Here is a 15,407-nt window from a genome sequence, read left to right on the forward strand (position 1 = left end):
AGAGAAATGTAATAGGGACACACTTTCATTGATAGTTCACTATTTTTCTAACTCATCCCCTTCAAAATACCAGATCCCTTACCAGTGCCATCCTGGATCCGGATGACAAAGTACCGGCTGGAATCTGCCACTGTCTCCACAGCAATGCCAGGATACTGTTCTACTGGTGCCTGAGCAAAGAGCTCCCCTGACAGATAAGAAAAAGACGTTTTTGACCAAAGGAAGCAAAGATCTAGAACTCCAGTTCAAAAATATTTCCATTCCTGTCCCCAATGTGAAACACACTATAAAAATACACCAAAACCAATATCCTTAACATGTTAAAAGGTCAACTGCATGATTACCTGAAACTTTATCCTCAAGTTTGATATAGGCAATCTTCCCTTTTGAAGTGATTCGTAGGCGACCAGTCCAATCCGGCTGGTCCAATTTCCAGTCAGATGCCCTAGGAAAACAGGAAGCCTCAGTCCTTAGATCCATATCATTAATATACTAAAGCCCATCCAGAATCATCTGCAATATTTCTTCTTCCCTTTCCTGAACTGCTTATTCTTTCTATCAATGAAAATAATCAACAAGATTACACAGATGCCTTGTGTTACATAAGGTTCAAAATAAGTACTAAACTACAGGATTTTGGAGTCTAGTAAGTATCAATAAAAACATGTAAAAATTCAAATCAAAGCATTAAAAATATTAATATGTCTTATTATGATGCTATTTTCATATGTAGATAATAATCCATATAACAGTACTTTACTGATCAGGTAACAACAAAGTCTACTAACTGAAATATCCTGGATAACAGAAGCCTTCCTAAATCCCTAAACATATCGCTATTGTTCTTTTAATATATACAGAGTGTTTACTATGTCACAGGCACTGCTCTAGGCGCTTGGGATACAACAGTAAACAAAACAAAGATTCCTGCTCTCCAGAGGCTTACGTTTTAATAGAAGAAACACAACAAAAAAGAAACATAATAAATAAGTAAAATATGTAATACCTTAGACAGTGAAGTACTAAGGTTAAAGAAAAAAAAGGAGAGGCAGGTAAGGGGCGACTGGGGGATCAGTGGGAGAGTGAATAGGTTGCAGCATTTGAGAGTGGTCAGATAGGCCTAATTAAGAAGGTGAAATGTTAGCAAAAAAAGTGAAATAAGTGAGAAAGTTACCTATGTACCTATCTGCAGAAAGAGCATTCCAGCATAGGGAACTGCCTGTGCAAAGGTGCTAAGGTGGGAGGATGCCTGGTATGTTTGAGGAGCAGCAAGGCCCTACAGACTGTTGTAAGAATGTTGGCTTTTACTCTGAATGAGAGAGGAGCTATTACAGGGTTTTAAGCAGAGGTGTGACATGATCTCCCTTATATTTAAAAAATATATATTTTTTGGCTGCTACGTGGAGAAAAGTGTAGGGAGATGGGTGAAGCAGGGGATTTGTTCTAGAGACTATTGCAGTAATCTAGGAGACTGACGGCAGCAAGAGAAGTGGCTAGATTCTGGGTATTTTTAAGGTAAGGTCAGTAGGATTTTCTAATGGACTGGATGTGGGGTATAAGAAAAAGAAATAAGTCAAAGATGACTCCATCGTTTTTAGCCTCAGAGAAAGACATGTCACTAATGAGATGAGGAAGGTAGAGCTTGTCTGGGAAGAAAGATCCCATCGGTTTGGATATGTTGTTTGAGATGTTTAGTAGACATTCAAGAGGAGATGTGGAGTAACCAGCTGAATATACAAGTCTGGAGTTCAAGAAAGATTTCTGGGTGGAAGATACAAACGCCCATGGAAACATTAGAAAACACTGAATATTTATAAGCTGTTACAAACGAACTTGAATGCAGTTCAAGGTATTATTGAAATATGAGGTTTTACAAAACACTGCATCTGTGATTTTGTGTTGCAGGACTGTGGAAAGGGCAGCACAAAGTAAAAGTGATTAATAACTCATCCCCTACTAACATGAGATTAATAGCTGCAGGTTAAAAAGGTAACAATGAGATATACCTGAAGAAGAGTGAGTATAACAAAACAGTAAGTGTCTTAGTCATCTAGTACTGCTATAACAGAAATACCGAAAGTAGATGTCTTTAACAAAGAGAAATTTATTGTCTTACAGTCCCTAGTAGACTAGAAGTCCAAATTCAGGGTGTCAGCTCCAGGGGGAACGCTTTTTCTCTCTGTTGGCTCTGGAGGAAGGTCCTTCTCATCAATCTTCCCTTGGTCGAGGAGCTTCTCAGGCACAGGCACCCCAGGTCCCATTGCTTCTTTCTTGATGGTATGAGGTTCCCCGCTCAGCCCACTAGCTTCCCTTTCCTTTTATCTCTTGTAAAATAAAAGGTGGGCAGGCTACACTCCAGGGAAACACCCTGTACATTGGATCAGGGATGTGACCTTAGTGAGGGTGTTACAATCCCGTGCTAATCCTCTTTAACATCACAGAAAGAGGACATCCACACAATAACGGGAATCATGGGCTAACCAAGTTGACACATATTTTTGGGAGGCACAATTCAATCCATGAGATTCCACCCTTCGGCCCACCAAAATTCATGTCCTTGCTACATGTAAGACACATTCACACCATCGTATCATAGCAAGTCTTCAATCAACTCCAAAAAACTCCAAAATCCAAAAATTCCTCTTCATCTGTGAAATCCAGAATACAAGTTCTCTGCTTCCAAAGTACAGTGGCAGAACAGGCACAAGCTAGACATTTCCATCACAAATGGGAGAAATTGGAGGGAAAGAAGGCATAACAGGCACCAAGTAAGTCAACAGAATGCATTACATTAGCCCTCAAGACTTTTCAAATAATCCTCTGTTCTCTGAGACCATTAACACAATGGCCCTGCCCTTCAAACTCTAGGTCCTGGCCACACTCTCCAGGTTCTGAGTGGAGGTCCCTTGGCCCTGAGCTTCAGCTCCGCCTCCTAGGCCCACTGGGACAGCAACTCTGCTCCTTCAGCTTTAGGTGCACCATTCTCCTAGTCCATCCGAGTGGCAACTCCATCCTTAGAAACACCAAAGCCCATAGCTCCACCCTTTGAAGCCCCAGAGGTTATGGCCACACCTTTTGAGACTGAGGCAGCTTGGCTTCCTGTGTTCCTTAGCCTCTCGGCCCTCAGGCCTCATGCCCACTTCTGCCCTGCTGTGGCAAGTGTTCCAAAGCTCAGTAGCTCCACCGTTAAGTGCCTGGAGGCACCCCACTCCGCCAGGAAACCTGCACATAGGCACTCGGCTCTCTCGCTCTGTGGGTCGGCTCTAGTGCTGTCTGGCGCTGGTCTCCTGGTTCTGTTGCTGCCGGTTCCCTGCTGCTGCTGCTGCTGGTCCTCTGCTGCTGTTTGTCACCATCTGTGCCTTCTCCAGTGTTAATGATTCTCTTCACTTCCTTCTGAGTCTTCTAGTCATTCAGTTTCAAAACTGCTTCCACATTTTAGGTATCTGTTAGAGCAGCACCCCACTCTCTCAGTACCAAATGCTGTCTTAGTCCTCTAGTGCTGCTATAACACAAATACCACAAGTGGATGGCTTTAACAAAGAGAAATTTATTTTCTCATAGTCTAGTAGGCTAGAAGTCCAAATTCAGGGCATCAGCTCCAGGGGAAGGTTTTCTCTGTCAGGTCTGGAGGAAGGTCCTTTTCGTCAATCCTCCCCTGGACTAGGAGCTTCTCTGTGCAGGAACCCTGGGTCCAAAGGATGCGCTCTGCTCCTGGGGCTTCTTTCTTGGTGGTATGAGGTCCCCACTCTCTGCTCACTGCCCTTTCCTTCGATGTCTTATAAAATAAAAGGTGGCACAGGCCACACTGCAGGGGAACGCCCCTTACATTGGATCAGGGATGTGACCTTAGTAAGGGTATTACAATCCCACCCTAATCCTTTTTAACATCACAAAATGGAGAACAATCACACAATACTGGGAATCATGGTCTAACCAAGTTGATACATATTTGGGGGGGACACAATTCAATCCATGACAGTAAGCAAAGGGCAAAAGGAGAAATAGTAAAAATCAGAACAGAACAGGACAGGATCTGTAAAATAAATCCCCGTCGTGCCCTTCCTTCTTGATGCCCTGCCCTCAACATCCTCAAGTACCTGAATCTGATCTGGATTAGAGTGCTCTTAGAGATCCCTTGTCTATTATGTTTTCTAAAACGAGTTGTTACTTATGCTAGTCAGACCACCAAGAACTAGACATAAGAATAAACAGACTATTGAAAATATTAAGAACAAGCATACTTCTCTTATTTATTTTTGTGTGTCTACTGACCAACATTTAACACATTCTCAGTGAAGGAATGGATCCCTCAGCCATGGGCCTAATTCCTCTCCCACTCCAAGACCTGGGCTCCATTCCTCAGAACTCTTGGTTTTTCTGGTCTGACAATACTCTAAACTGACCTACAAATTTCTGTTTACCTTAGCAATAAATCTTTATTTATCTATATAAATCATTCTTATGATCATAGAAAATTTCACATGTACATTTAATTAAACCCTTTACAGTGACATGTGAAATAGGCAGGGAGTTTTTTATCATCTCTATTTTTCTGAATGAAGACGAAGACAATCACCCAGTAGTAATGATAACTAAATTCAAACTCAGGCCTTCTAACCCCAAGTCCAGCATTTTTTTCACTACATTAAAATACACTATAGTTTAATGTTGATTTGGCTAGGGAAGAAGGGTAGTGATGATTAACCAACCAGCATTATAGGTTGAGGAACCATTTTATACTCATTTTTAAGTTTCTCATAAGCCTACACTTTCCTTCTTACAGTCCAGAAACCATCAGTGAAAGTCTGGGAAGCAAAAGCCTACCCTAGGTGAATCGAAGACATTTATTCCCATTCATCTTATTAGTCACTCAAAGGATGGACTTTTCCTGCTTGCTAAAAAGCCCTGTTTATCCTTTAATGGTAGACTAAAGAATCAATCATGCTCATAAAATAAAATGGGTTCTGGCAAACAACAAGAAAGATTACACAGACAAAAAGAAAGAAAAGTAGCATTTATCAACCATATATTATGTGCCAGGCACTATGCCCACTGTTATAAAAATTGAGAGAATCTTGCAAGACAAATATTATTATCCCATTTTTGCAGGGGAGGAAACTAAAGTTCAAAAGTTAAGTGATCTGTCAAAGGTAACCCGGCAAACAAATGACAGAACCGAGATTCAAACTTAGTTCTGCTCTCTTCATTCATTACACTAAAAGAAGAGTGGCTAATGATGAAATGCCTCCTGGAGGATAAGAAATGTGAATAATAAGCATGTAAAACACAGACGGATAATGGGAAAAAGAGTAAAGGAAGAAATTGTTTTGATAGGTCAGTGCAGTTTTAAGTGGCATGAGAAAAAAAGGCAGAGAGTAACCTAAGAGGTAAAGGTAGAGAATGCAGACGGGTGAAAGAAGGAAGGTGTTTAAAAAAAAAAAAAAAACCTTGAAGTAGAAGGAAAAAGAATAGCACCCACTTCTATGTGCATCAATCATATCCTTCAGAAAGTCTTAACTCCTAAAACTGGAAGTCATGAGCTATTTTAACTTAATAGTTCAATCAATGCCAATTTATGGGATTAGGTTTATCTGGGTAATCTACTAAATTTTTCTTTCACTCAACTTCTACAGAGTGTGCACTTACATGCCAGACATAAGGAATATAAAGTGAAAAACAACTCAAGTTATTCATAGTCTAGTCTAGGAAAAGAGGTGAGAAAACAATCAATCTACAATACAGAATGAAGAGTGCAGTGATGGAGACAAGCATATGGTGTTCTGAAAGCAGACAGAGAGCCAGAATGGAAGGGTCAGGGAGGCATTCCCAAAGAAGGTGATGTCTAAGGTGAATCATAGTTTTATATAGTACCCGTGACTACCAACAAAAAAGCATGTAGATTCTTATTGATGGTTAATTTGGGGTCTGATTGAAAGCTTCTTGAAAGTAGGACTATCTCTCTGCCAAAATGTACACCCCATGTGGTCTAGTACACAGGTTAGGAAGCACGAAGATACTGATTCATGATGAATGAGCCTCCTGGTAAGGAGGCAAAATAATAAGACATAAGAAGAGGATAACTTTTCAACCAAGATAATGATAAATACCAAGAGGGAAATCATGATGGTGACTTGGGTCAGAGAGGAATAAGAAAGGTATCTTATATTTTATATATTACTTTAGAGTTGCCCAAATTCTTTCACATTCATTTCATGATTTCATTTAACCTTCTAAAAAACCCTGTGAGGTACATAAGTACAGCACGTTTTATTATCATTAGCTCCCCCCCCCCCCACTATTTTACAGATGAGAAAACTGAGGCTCAGAGAGATTAAGAGATTTGTCCAAAATCAATACAACTGAAGTGGCCAGGGCTCATGTCCGCATCTTTTAACATGTAACCCAGTGAGTGCTCTTTCAAGTCCATGACATCATACAGCATCCTCAGGCTCTCAGTCACTGGATTACAAGGTGGTTAGTTAGGCCCTACAGAGAAAATGCTGCGTTAACTCTGGAGGGAAAGGCTACAGGAGAGGAGAGTAAAGGGGAGAAGACGGTAGAGGAGAGGAAGGGAAGGATGGCAGAAAATACTATATCATCATCATGAAAATATGATGAAAAGAAATACAATGAACAATCATTGGAAAAATTACGATCAGAAACTTTGCCCACTGGGAGAACAGCTGAAGGGAAAATCGAATAGTGGATGGCATTTGGTGATGAGACAAAAACAATACAAAAGATAAATCAGTTCATCCAGAGAGAGGGGAGCAGCACAATGATTACACATTGTCTGGGGTATTAGCAGTGTGTGTCTGTGTGTGTGTGTGTGTAACAGAGGGAGGATGAAGGTGACAAGCTGAAGGACGCAAACAAGAGCGAACGGAAGGTGACTGGCCATGGAGCAAGCACAACTGGATGTGAATAAATGGGGAGCAGAAGAATCACCCGGGGGGCTCTGGGGGGGGGGCGGTAGGAGGAAGCAGGATGGCAATAAAACAAGCGGCGAAGACTCGGATGATGACAGTCTAGAGTGGCAGAGGGCCAGGGGAACCGGCCGATGACGACCCAGGTAGGGAGGCTAGCAGGATGACAACCCAAAGGTGGCAGGGGATAGGAATGGGCAGCGTGCTACCGGAGGAAAAAACTGTCATCCCCAACGGAGTAAGCGTGTGCGGCAAGGTCTTAGGGCTGGTACCTGTAGCCGCGGTTGGAGGCCCGAGGCGGAATCCGGTAGACACTGACGTCTGGCTTCACACACAACACTGACTCGTACTCGGACTCAGCCGCCATCTTGGCTCAGCTCTCCGCGCCACTGGGGGCGGGGCGTAGACCGGGGGCAGTCCACAGGGACAGGGAGTAGCGGTGCAGGATAACTTCCGCTTACGCCACTTCCGCGCGGGTGTACCTTCATCCTGAGATTAACCTCTTCGGTGCCGCGGTTGGGGAGGCCATATTGAAACCTGGAAGTGACAAGGCTGCACTCCACACCATCTTGTGTAATGGCAAAGATGCCTCTTCCGCCGTGACTCACGTTGTGGAATACTCCTATCCCGCGAGGCGATGAGGGGAGACGCCATCTTGCTTCCCGCAGGTGCCCGCCGTGGTCCCGGAGGGTGGCGACCATCTTGAAACCTGGCGCGTTTTCTTCTTCCGAGAGTCAAGTCTTAACCGTACTTTCCCTGGCAGAAAAAGGGTTATGTGTGAGTTAGTAATCCCAAACTGGATGCCAACAGGAAGTGTGTGACCCAGATGTAAACACGGTGAATTTTAACAATGCAGATTAAAAATACCCAGACTGATTCATTGCTAAATGGCACCTTTTTATCGCAGATTTTCCCGAACGGTAATTGTTGAAATATTCTGCACTAGGGAGATCTGTATCTATATAGATGTTAAGGCCATAGAAGAAAATCCAAGATTTAAGGCAGAAAAAAAAAATAGCATATCGATTTGTGTAAAAACACTAAAATTATGTGTATGTGTGTGTATAAATACAAAACATTCTGTAGTAATGGATATGCCATTTACCATTTCCTTTATTGATAGACATTTACGTTTCCATTTATTCACTATTGTACTGTTAAAAACCATATCTTCCAGTAATAGAAATTGATTGAAGTTTATTTGAATGTATGATTTGCAAATCAGGATAACATTTCTACTAGAGGATGAAAAATGTTCTGAAAATGGAAAAAACTTCCAAAATGTTTATACTATATCTTATCGACATTGCCATGGAAAAGGGCAAAAAGAAAACTGATAAAACAATTTGTGGTCAGAAAGGATGTCATATAGCATTGCTTTAAAGAACAATTAAAATAGCCACTGATTTACCCTAAAACACAGCTTTAGTCTGACCTTTGGAGTCTCTTTTTCTCGGAACTGACTAAACATAGATAATTCTTCAAAAGAGACTAAGTCTAAAGCAAAATGGTTATCTAAACCTTTGTTTGACCAGAAGGTGACTTTTAGAAACCAGTTTTCTGAAGGATCAAGATTCAAAATATCACCCAGGGAATTGGCCTGGGTGGGCGACCCCAAGTCCATGGACCCCGGAAATCTGGATTCCAGGAGAATCAAAACTATTTCTCAGGACACATAAGTATTTCTCTAAAACACATATTAGTGAAATTGTTAAATTGAAGTCTATGCACAATTACCCTGGTGGCTTAGCGTTTAAGAACCAGGGCTGCTAACCAAAAGGTCGGCAGTTCGAATCCACCAGGCGCTCCTTGGAACCCCTATGGGGCAGTTCTCCTCTGTCCTCTAGGGTCTCTATCAGTCAGAATCAACTCTACAGCAACAGCATTTTGTTTTTTGTTTTATTATTATTATTCTAAATTCACCTTCAAAAATGCTTTTAGAAATTTTAGAATATACAAAAAGAAAAAAAAAATCGTTGCCGTCAGTCGATTCCGACTCATAGCAACCCTATGGAACAGAGTAGAACTGCCAAGTAGTGCATGGTGGATTTGAACTGCCAAACTTTTGGACAGCAGCCAAGCTCTTAACCATTGCACCAATGGAAACAAAGGTTTCCCAAAATGATACCCTTTCTGAGTGTGATGGCACTTTTGTAGTTTTTATTCTTTATTGTTGGTCTCAATCCACATATTGATTTCAATATCCCTAATATATCCTGAAGGAGTCCTGGTGGTACAGTGGTTAAGCACTCAGCTGCTAACCAAAAGGCTGACAGTTCGAACCCACCAGCAGCTTTGTGGGAGAAAGACATGCCAATCTGCTTCCATAAAGATTACAGCCTAGGAAACCCTATGGGACAGTTTTACTTTGTTCTATAGTGTCACTATGAGTCAGAATCAACTCAATGGCAATGAGCTTTTTTTTTTTTTTAATATATCTTGATTCACAATTTTTAAAAAAAATATAATACTGTCCATCATTTTTTTGGGTCCATCATTTTATACGTAAGAAAACCAATTAATGAAGAAAAGTCAAGAATATTTCAAAGGACTAGAACATGCATACTGAGATCATTATGTACATTATACACTGGTTTTTAAAAAAATCATCCTATAGACTCTCCACTGGTTGTACAATGAAGTATAATCTCCTTAGCTAGACGATTCTTCATAATCTAAACGAAGCTTTTCCTTCCAGGCTCACATGGAACTACTTTCCTCCACCCTGTTCCTCACTGTCACTTCCATGCCCTCTCTAGCTTAACTGACCTCGCTGCCATCATTTTCTGAACATACCATGTTTGTTCATACTGAAGGTATTTACACAGACTAGAATGCCCTTTCCATTCATTCCTTGGTAAATACCTTCAGACCTAGCTTAAGTATCAATTTCTCTAGAAAGCTTTCCTCAGCTTCCCTAAGTAGAACTAGCAACCCCCTCCTCTATGCTCCCACTACATTTTTTATAGTTCGATTTTAGTTCTTTTCATATCGCATTCTACTGTTTATTGGCGCATCTATTTTCCTTACTACAAAGAACTTCCAAGGGCAAGAAACATGTTTGTATTTCCCCAGCTTCTAGAACAGTCTCCAGAATATAGTAAGAATTCAGTACAACTTTTGTTAAATGAGTGATTATGTCAGCCCTCCTTGACAGGGATAATTTTTTCTTTACCAATCAAGGAAATTAAAAATATCTTGGCTAGAGTTCACCACTGCCCACCACTCCACCACTGAGGTGGGGGGGTGTGGGCAGTGGGTAGTAGCTATACAACTCAGAGAGGTTCTAGGCTGGAGAACAGATTGACTGTGCTAGAAATCAAGTTTGTTATCTCATTATGTGTGACTTTCCAAGTACATGTGATTTAGCGAAGTGCAACCAGAGCGTTTCTGTTGTAAATGATGGAGGCCTCACTCACCTCAAATCTTGATTATTTTTAGGTTTAAACACAAAAATAAGTCATGGTTTTCTTGACTGTTCCCTACCAGTAACTTATTTCCCAGCTCTTTCTCCTTTGCCCACAAACAAAAAGTTATTTATCCCAGATTCTTATAATTCTGACTAATTTAAACTTTGCTCAGTGTACTGTTATCAATCATAAAATGACAGTTGTTAAAGTATAATTTTCTTAAATTCTAGAGTTGCCACAGATGTAATGAATGATGTATATACTAATGAGATCTGAATCATAGTTTACAGATTTCCTTAGCCAGAACGGACCTTAGGGATCTTGTAATTTAAATCCTACGTTTTAGATATGAGAGACTTGAATCCTGGGCATAATAAGTCATTTGTCCAAAGACCTTTTGGCTACAGCTAGTTATATGATTAGGATTAGAACCTCATGTCTCATGATTTAAAAACTAATGCTCTTTCCACTGCATTGTCTAGTACAAGGAATTAGTTCAAAAACGGTACACTTGTATAGTTTTGCACATACATCTGTATTTTTCAATTAATATAAACAAAGATATCTTCATGAGTATGCAAAGACAGATGGAATATTTATTGCAAAATTTTTTGTAATAAAAAATGGAAATAATATAGACGCCCATCAATCTGGAACTGATAAAACGTGGTACATCCATCAATGAAGGACTATATGCCTGTAAAAATTGGTATTGATCAATATGTGCTGATATCAGGGGCAGATTAACCAGCAAGCAAGGTAAGCACGGGCTTACTTGTGCTTACTTACTAATGTGCACTGATGAATTTTACACCTGTGCTTACCTTGCTTACTGGGTAATCCATCCCTGGCAGGGACTGTAAATTTGAAAAGAGGCTTTGATTCTGTAAGAAGGTGCTATGGGAATGGGGGAGAGACAGATGCCAGCCATACCCAGAAGCAGAATCTTCGATGTGGTGAAAAAATGTGAAATTGTTCACTACAGATGATCTGGTAAGCAAGGTAAGCACTATGCTTACCTTGCCTATTGGACAGTCCACCCCTGGCTATATGCAAAGATATATTAATAAGTAGAAAATGCAAGGTACAGAAGAAAAAGTATATCAGGTCATTTGTGTAAGAAAGTAATATAAAATATATACGATTAATAGGCATAAAATAATTTTGAAACTATATTCAAGACATTTAGGGACTGTTACTTCAGAAAAGTGAGACAAAACGTTTTCATTTTATACCCTTCTTTATGTTACTCTTATGGTAAAAACTTTTAAAAGTGTATCAAGAAACATAAAATTTTACAACATGCAAAATAAAACTATATATTGCTTATGGATGCATATATATGTAATAAAAGTATAAAAACATGTATGGGAAGAAAAGTATAAAAACGTGTATAAGAAGGACTATGCCAAGAGTTTTTATTCTATTTTTATGTTTTGTATTTTTTTTAAATACCTGAAGCAAATATAGCAAAATATTAAGACCTTGATAAAACTGATTAGTTATAACTTGATAAAAGCTGATAATTACATTATTTTGCATACTTATTTGTCTGTTTCGAACATTTCATAAAAATGAAATGGAGAACGAGAGTCCAAGAGATAAAAAAGTAAGTAATGAGGAATGACCTAATATACTATAGGCTGATAAAAGTTGCAGAGTTATATGTATTGTTTATAATGAGTGTTCATGACTGCAAAAGCACAGAATACACATGAATACTTATATGTTGCTGTTGTTAGTTGCCTTCAAGTCTACTCTGACTTATGGCAACCATGTGTGCTCCAGAGGGTTTTCAAGGCTCTGACCCTTCGTGAGCAGATCACAGAGACACCTCTAAATGGATTTTAACAGCCAATCTTTCGACTAGTAGTCAAGCCCTTAACAATTTGCACCATAATTTTTTTTTTTTTTTAATTTAAATGGATACACACGCACCTATCAGTTAATAATAGTCATCACTTGGGAAATGGAATTCAGGGAGGTGAAGTAGAGAAAGTTTTTTGTTTTTTTTTTTTTTTTTTACCTTACATGTTTGCATGAGCATGTATTCGCTTTGTAATTAAAAAATAAACATTTTTAAAAGTTAAAAACACTACAGTGGTCTCACCATGATTTCATACTTTTTTATTTAATTTATAAAAAATAAAGTCAACCATCCACCTAATTCTTGCCATCCCTACTGCTTGCTCTCCAGTGTTTTTCCACAGCTGCTTTAGTTGTTACAACTAACTATAGGGATATTTTTGTAAAAAATATCTACATCTGAGGGATGATGAATTCGAACCTCGTCTGCTTTATTTACTGCTGTATCCCCAACACCTAGGACAGTACCTGACACATAGTAGGTGTTCTTTAGGTATTTGCTGTTTCAGTACGTAATAACCTGGAGACAGAGAGGAAACAAAAAAACCAAGAGAGTCCTAGAACCAAAGGACATGGGGTCAGAGTCACCTCAGCATCTGTGGAGAAGGTTCTATCAGTCCCTGCATCCCTGAAAAACAAAAGATATTGTTTCACTTGGAGACACTGACTTGGAGTTCCAGATGAGAACTGAGTTAGGATTCTGTTTGCTGGTAATTTAAGGAAAGTGTCATTTTCCTCCTAGTTGTCCCAGCCGCAACAGCAACAGAACACAGATAGTGATTTGACCCCAGGGAGGTTTGCAGCAATGACTCATCCTTTGAGAATCTCCATTCCATCCCAAGGACGTGAGGCATGTGGCAGGTGCTGGATGTAATTAGAAGGATCAAACACTAAAGCTAAAGATGTTTTCTTTCCCCTTAACTCTGCCATCCCCTGCCACACCACCAATTCCAACCGGAGGAATTGCTACTTCCTACTTTTTTTTTTTTTTTTTTTTAGTATTGTTACCAGCAGTGGTGTCACTAGCGGGGTGCAAAGGGTGCAGACAGTAGAGGGCGACACTGTCAGATGGGGGTGACAACAAAATATCTGTAAAATTTTTTGTGTAATGTTTCAGCAGAAATTTATTAGTTTTTATAAAAATATCCTTATAGTTAGTTATAACAACAAAAGCATAATTTGTACGCCCAGTTTACATGTATCCATATGCCTAACACACCAAAAAACTCACTGCTGCCTTGTTGATCCCTGCTCATAGTGACCCCACAAAGTTTCCAAGGCTGTAAATCGCTGCAGAAGTCAACTGCCACACTTTTCTCCCAGAAAAGTGTGGCAGTTGACTTCTGCAGCGATTTACAGCCTTGGAAACCGCCAACCTTTCGATTAGCAGGCAATCGTTTTAACCACCAGGGCTTCTATCAACATACCTACAAGGCTAAAACTCTATACTAGTTTACTTTTTGAACCTTCTAATGCGCTCATTATTACCCAATCACAATGATGCGCACACTTCAAATCACATGGTTTCGTGTTGTTTTCGTTGCTGCTGGTGTTTTTATAGCTACTGATTTTCTCAAATTTCTGGTGCTTTTAAACTACAGTATTGTGATAACTGGTATTTGTGAACCTTTTTTTGAGAATGAAGTATAATTAAAGGAAAAGAAGGAGTGATATACAGGAATGACAATTTCTAAGTAACAGTAGTACAAAAAGCATTACTAAAGATTCTGTATGGTCTCTACAGGAGGAGGTCCATGGGGGGGGGTGACATCACACGTAATCGCACTGGATGACACCAACCCTAGTGACGCCACTGGTTACCAAAGTCTGCCCGTGATTTACTAAGGAAATACTTGATTTCCAGAGTAATTTCTTTACTCGGTGAAGAGTCTTGGAGGACATTTCTCATACCCCAGGTTGTGAAAAAAAAAAAAATGTTTTTAATCTGTCAATATCCAGTGTGGGCAAAGATATGAGGCAATGAGGACCAGTAGGAGTTTGTCAGTACCTAGTAAAGTTTTTTTTTAGTAAAGTTGAGGAGTCTCTGGGGGGTGTAAACAGTTAACACACTCAGCTGCTAACTGAAAAGTTGGTGGTTCAAGGCCACCCAGAGGTGCATCAGAAGAAAGGCCTGGCAATCAGCTTCTCAAATCAGCCATTGGAAACCATACGGAACAGAGTTCTACACTGACAAACATGGGGTCACCACGAGTTGGAATTGACTCGATGGCAACTAATTAGTAAATGTGAACATGTCTGTACATTATCACCCAGGAGTTCCCACCTAGTAGAGCAACTCCTGTAAATACACACTAGGAAAAATGCACCAGGAGTTTCATTGCAGCATTGTCATTTATAATGCAGTGAGTAGCCAATTAGTAAAAGAGAGTTTCCTTGGGGTCAGGGCCTGCATCAAATGTAGCAAGACATTCAAAACAACTCAAATTCCTCAACGTTAGAACAAATAAATTGTGGTATAGTCATACAATGAGTCCCTGAGCAGTGTAAATGGTTAACCATTGAACTACTAACCTTAAGATTGGAAATTCAGACACATGCAGAGGTGCCTCAGAAGTAAGGCCTGGCAATCTGCTTCCAAAAGATCACATCCTTGAAAACCCTTTGAATCAGTTCTACTCTGCATGCATTGGGTCGACTCGACAGCTACTGACAACAATAGTCATATAATGGGATAGTGTAAATAGTGAACATGAATGAACTATTGCTATGTGCATAAACATGGATGGTTCACAAAAACATAATGTTGAGTCACTCGGGGAAAGCAGTTAACAAAAGAAAAAGCAAAATTACTCCATTTACACAATGATCAAAGACAGATAAACCTAAAGTTGGACAGTTTAGAAAACATGCATAGGTGGTTGTCATGGATTGAATTGTGTTCCCCCAAAATACCTGTCAACTTAGCTAGGCCATTCCCAGTACTGTATGATTGTCTACCATTTTGTCATCTGATGTGATTTCCCTATATGTTGTAAATTCTATCGCTATGATGTAATGAGATGGATTAGTGGCAGTTATATTGATGAGATCTGCAAGATTAGATAGTGTCTTAAGCCAATCTCTTTTGAGGTAAAAGACAGAAGCGAGCAGAGACAGGGGGATCTCCTAACCACTAAGAAGCAAGAACCAGGAGAATAGCGTGTCCTTTGCCCCTGGGGTCCCTGCACTGAGAAGCTCCTAGTCC

At 39.9% G+C, this 15,407-nt stretch overlaps 1 protein-coding gene across 2 annotated transcripts in view; it reads right to left on the minus strand.

The window, feature by feature from the left end:
• NECAP1 (NECAP endocytosis associated 1) overlaps positions 1–15,407 on the minus strand; it is a 32,277-nt gene that overhangs the window by 7,657 nt on the left and 9,213 nt on the right. Inside the window, exons 2-5 of one of the 2 annotated variants that reach the window (XM_049882371.1) lie at positions 12,791–12,830; positions 7,199–7,682; positions 345–445; positions 83–187 (exon numbers count right to left, since the gene is read on the minus strand). In XM_049882371.1, coding sequence (XP_049738328.1) covers positions 83–187; positions 345–445; positions 7,199–7,293 — 301 coding nt within the window. In that variant the 5' untranslated portion in view covers positions 7,294–7,682; positions 12,791–12,830. The remainder of the gene's footprint in view (positions 1–82; positions 188–344; positions 446–7,198; positions 7,683–12,790; positions 12,831–15,407) is intronic. The other variant, XM_049882370.1, reaches the window with a different exon arrangement.

The sequence above is a fragment of the Elephas maximus genome, chromosome 4 (assembly GCF_024166365.1).
Source record: "Elephas maximus indicus isolate mEleMax1 chromosome 4, mEleMax1 primary haplotype, whole genome shotgun sequence".
NCBI classification, from domain to species: Eukaryota; Metazoa; Chordata; class Mammalia; order Proboscidea; family Elephantidae; genus Elephas; species Elephas maximus.